The sequence below is a fragment of the Bemisia tabaci genome, chromosome 2, assembly GCF_918797505.1.
Source record: "Bemisia tabaci chromosome 2, PGI_BMITA_v3".
Lineage (NCBI taxonomy): Eukaryota > Metazoa > Arthropoda > Insecta > Hemiptera > Aleyrodidae > Bemisia > Bemisia tabaci.
In genome coordinates this window covers 29,038,486-29,043,562 of record NC_092794.1, presented here as the reverse complement: position 1 = coordinate 29,043,562, position 5,077 = coordinate 29,038,486, and the positions used below count along the sequence as shown (strand labels likewise).

Genomic DNA, 5,077 nt, shown 5'->3' with positions numbered 1-5,077 from the left:
TTGACTCCTGAATTAACTGCAACCTGTGACGCTCTTGGTGTAAGTTCCAGAGCTGCTGCTGCCATCATCAATGCTACTATCCATGCCCTTGGATTGGACATCAATGACTATAACGTCAATTTTAGCTAACTACAACGAAAGCGATGTTCCAATAGATCCACCCTATGCTCAGAGTTAAAAGAAAATTTCCACCCTGAAAATAACCTAACACTTCACTGGGATGGAAAAATCGTTCCGGATCTGGTTGGAAAACAACTTGTTGATAGGATTGCAGTTGTGATTACAGGCGCAACTGAGCAGCTATTAGGGGTCCCTAAGATTCCCAAGGGTCATGGCACCGGACGAGCTACGGCTGATGCAGTTTTTGGAGCTGTACAAGACTGGAATATTGGCTCCTACGTCAAGGCTCTTTCCTTCGACACCACATCTGTAAATACCGGTGAGTGTTATTCGATGATTAACGTGTTATGAGTTTTACAAGTTGTGAGAGAGGCAGGGAAAACCTCCCTCCGAATCTTCAAGCTTGTTACTGATAAATAGTAGGATAATAATTTTTTGAGTTGTAGCATTTTCATTTCAGAGCCTCAGCAATTACGAACTTTTTCAGCAGTACCAACTTTTTAGCAAGTTCTATAATTTGTCCTCCTATCTCTCTCTTTAGCCTCCTCCCTCCATCTCTGCCATTCTGCGACAGGGTATTATTTTGTTCGGTTTTTTATAATTTTTGGAAAAAAAAAAATGATGACTTTACATTTTCTAGGAACGAAGAATGGAGTTCCCGTACTCATTGAAGAACACATCGGGCACGAATTATTGTATTTGTCTTGTCGTCATCACATTCCCGAACTGATCCTGGAAGTGGTTTATGAAATTCATATGGGGCCCTCAAACGGACCTGAAATTCCTCTATTCATGCGGTTCCAAGTAGCTTGGCCAAACATCAAGGATTGTGCTTTTAAGAGCGCCATTGACAGCAAAGAATTTATCAGCGCTCTTGGAGATGAGTTAGATGAGATAATAAAATTTGCGTCCGCTCAACTTAAGGTAATTTCAGATTTTTATTCATAAAAACATTAAAGTAATCTTATGATCACCACGCATATTATGCCATTCATCCACTTTCCGTAAATTTTTTATCAGAGCTTTCCAATTACCTACATTTTTTGGTCAAATTTACTGACAGTGTTCATATATTTATTTATTTATTCCTGATATTTTATTTTATTTCATAACATTGAAACACATATTTCTTTCTTTTCTATCTGCAGGTACATCAGCCAAGGGATGATTACAAGGAGCTCCTCAATCTTGCCATTATGTTCCTCGGTGGAGTGCCACCAAAAGGGTTTATTTTCATGGCTCCTGGTGCTTACAACAAAACCAGGTGGGTAAGGCTATAGTCGAATTAAATTTTTTCAAGGTTTTCAAAAAATATTTTTTTTCTGGGTATTATTATCTGTCTCCGCCCGGGAACTTTTCATTGGTAGAGGCAGATTTTTTTCTCATATATTTGAAATTACACTAATACAATTTTTATACCTAAACTTCTACTCTGAAAAATATACAAATTTATTATTCTGATCATGTGCTTTTTCTTTCCATTTATGTTACAGGTGGATGGCAAAGGCCATTTATGCTCTATAAATTTACCTGTTTCGGCAACATTTTCCTCTCACATAAACTGAAGGAACACATCTCTTAAGGGTGAATATCTTTATAGTAAAGATATACATTCAAAACTCGTATGAGGCACCCTCTTCAGTGCGAGCCCCAAAGAACGACTTTGACCTCATCAAAAAGTTAATTAATTTCAAACAGGATGACCATAAAGGTGCCTCTGTAGCATTACAAAAAATTTCCTTGCACTTATGGTACGTCAGTGAGCTACTAGTGCCACTTTCCTTGTTTGACTCGCGTATCTCAGCGGATGAAAAGAAACTGTATATTCAAAATATGCAGAGCATCGAGGGTCTCCCTAATCCGCCTCGTCGGCTTCAGATAGAAGCAGAGGAGTGCTCTTCATTCCGAGATTTTTTTACGACAAACAGCATGAAATTTTTCCGAATTTTAGATATCTCCACTGAGTTCTTGAGTGAAGATCCGAACACTTGGGAATCAAATGATGTTTATATCCAGGCTCGCAATACTGTAAAATCGTTATCCGTTGTAAACGATCATGCCGAAAGGGCTATGAAATTAATGGGGACCTATAACCGAAAATTAACCAAAGACGAAGGCAGCTTTCAAGACCTATTACAACTATCAAAAAATTTTACAGGAAAAGTGAATAGAAACAAAAAAATGACTTCTAAAAACTTCGAAAGCTTGAGACTGTAACAATTTAGTTTTTCAATTGATTTTTATTTTTTATTTTTTATGGTTGTGCAATTCGTAAGCATAAATTCCTTGAAAATACTTTATTTTAATTTGTTATTTAATTTTGATTTTACCATATGTATGCGAAATTGCATGCATGTTTTTCCTGAAAAGATTTTATATTTGTTATTCATCTGTTTTTTATGTTTAATGTGTCCGTCAATATGTGTAGCGGCTTAGCCGAAAATAAAACTGATAATTTTTGTCTTTGTTATCAACTCTGTCACCTCTCACATCACTTCCTGTTATTGCATTTAGACGCAGCGCGGTGCCCGGCGCTCGCGCGCCTCCGCCTCCCTCGCAGTCTGCGTCTTGGCCCGTGCGCTCATCAGCGGCCGGCCACGGCGCGGCGCGGCGCGCCTCGCCGGCCCATGGCCTCGCGTCGTCATTGGGCCGTTTGTGACCTTACGCTTCAAGATACGCCAAAACCGACGAAATTTCCGCCCAAAGAACCGTAACTTGCGACTTTCCTTTAGAATTGATATGTCGCTTGCCAAAATTTTTGAATTTTGGATTTAGGCCCTTTAGGCCCTTTGAGGCACGGGTTAAAATTTTTTTAAATTTTTTTCCTTTTAGGGGGTTCATTTAGAGACTACATAGAAACTTTTTAGGGGTTGACCAACTTGATTTTCGCAAAACTCAAAAATAAGATACACCCTAGGGTATTCCCATGGGTGTTTATTGAATTTGGGAGGCTCCTTGAGATGCTCCAAACACGTTTCGCAAGATTTAGAAACATCTTCAATACCCTTTTCTAGATTGGGCCAATAGATTAACGACCTTGCTAGACTTTTCATTCTAGTCTTTCCAGGGTGAGCGATATGAAGTTCATTTAAAAGAGGTGAGTGAAAAACGGCCAAAAATGCCTCAAGGCGTTTTCGAATTTTGATCACTTGGGGTGATACAGTAGCTTCCGAGACGCCCAAAACCGGTCGCCGTTTTGCTTAGAAGCGCCGGGTTGTGACGTTGCCATTTCTTAAAGTGGAAACTTTTAAAAATTCATATTTCCGCCGCATCTCAACCGATTTCAATGAACTTTTTTTTAAAATGTTCCTCTTAAATAGAGCTTCCTAGTAATGTATAATTTTCTGGGGTTTATGGGGTGAATGCGTCTTATCACTGAATCATTCGCGAGTTAGGGGTCCCTTATGTTCAGTTTACGTTGAAATAATTACACAGAGCAGTAAGGTGTACAACACGAGCCGTATTTTCACCTTCGGCTGCCGATGTGCGACGTTGCCATTTTTTGAAGTGAAAACTCTTAAAAATGCATAACTCCGCTGCATTTCAATCAATTTCAATGAACTTTTTTTTTAAAATTTTCCTCTTAAATAGAGCTATCTAATGGGATTTAGGTTTCTGGATTTTATTTACCTTGGGGAGGCGCTTAGGTTGTTTATATGGTTCTTTGCAGAGATTTTTCTTACAAAAAATAGTCTTGCTATTCTTTTCCCCCGCGGGTTGTGGGAGGGTTTGAAATGGCAAAATTTAAAAGAAAGAACTTTTAAAAAAGGGATTCTTTTAATCACTATTCTTACGCGTACAAATATTGAAAGCGACGCTCTCATTGTACAAGAGAAGGTGGTGTCGCTAATTTACCAAGATTTTTGCATTATACTTTAAGCGATGGTGATCTTCCGATCTAGTTTGAATGTTAAAAAAAATCGGGGTAAATACAGATCCCCTTCCGAAAAAAAGGACAAAAATAGCAATACTATTTTTTATAAGAAAAATCTCTGCAAAGAACCATATAAACGACCTAAGCGCCTCCCCAAGGTAAATAAAATCCAGAAACCTAAATCCCATTAGATAGCTCTATTTAAGAGGAAAATTTTAAAAAAAAAAGTTCATTGAAATTGATTGAAATGCAGCGGAGTTATGCATTTTTAAGAGTTTTCACTTCAAAAAATGGCAACGTCGCACATCGGCAGCCGAAGGTGAAAATACGGCTCGTGTTGTACACCTTACTGCTCTGTGTAATTATTTCAACGTAAACTGAACATAAGGGACCCCTAGTTCGCAAATGACTCGGTGATAAGACGCATTCACATTGCGCAAAAGCGCGTGTGACCAACTTTGAGCGGTCATATCTCGGAAACTAAACGTTTCCCCGGGATGATCTTGTGCTCGTTAGAAAGGTGAGAATCTGAACTTTCATTAAACTGGTTTTTGTTTAGATTTCGTCGATTCCACGATCGTGGTAAAATAAAAACTACATTTTTGTGTCTATCAAAAACTGCTAAAACCGCGTAAGTGCCACTTAAAGCCAAGTAAACCCCAGAAAATTATACATTACTAGAAAGCTCTATTTAAGAGGAACATTTTTAAAAAAAAGTTTATTGAAATCGGTTGAGATGCAGCGGAGGTATGAATGTGTAAAGGTTTCCACTTTAAAAAATGGCAACGTCGCAACCCGGCGCTTCTCAGCAAAACGGAGACCGGTTTTGGGCGTCTCGAAAGATACTGTATCACCCCGAGTGGTCAAAATTCGAGAATGCCTTGAGGCATTTTTGGCCGTTTTTTCACACACCTCTTTGAAAAGAATTGATGGAATCAAAGATTTTGGTACGTAAAACGCAAAAGATTTCTGCTTTCCTAGAAAAATGTTAAGATTCAGAAGGTTATTTTTTATTGAAAATACGCGACTTTGTCTTAAGAGTTTTTGATTTTTGATATTATTGGGGGATTCAACGGCTTCTCT

The 5,077-nt window shown here is 38.4% G+C and overlaps 1 protein-coding gene across 1 annotated transcript; it reads left to right on the top strand.

The window, feature by feature from the left end:
- The first annotated feature begins 306 nt into the window (after positions 1 to 306).
- Positions 307 to 4,849, top strand: LOC140224042 (uncharacterized). Its single transcript, XM_072297075.1, has 4 exons — positions 307 to 439; positions 761 to 1,044; positions 1,269 to 1,384; positions 1,614 to 4,849. Exons 2-4 carry the CDS (start codon positions 877 to 879, stop codon positions 1,642 to 1,644), a joined length of 315 nt encoding a protein of 104 aa, XP_072153176.1. The 5' UTR covers positions 307 to 439; positions 761 to 876; the 3' UTR covers positions 1,645 to 4,849.
- The last annotated feature ends 228 nt before the right edge of the window (positions 4,850 to 5,077 follow it).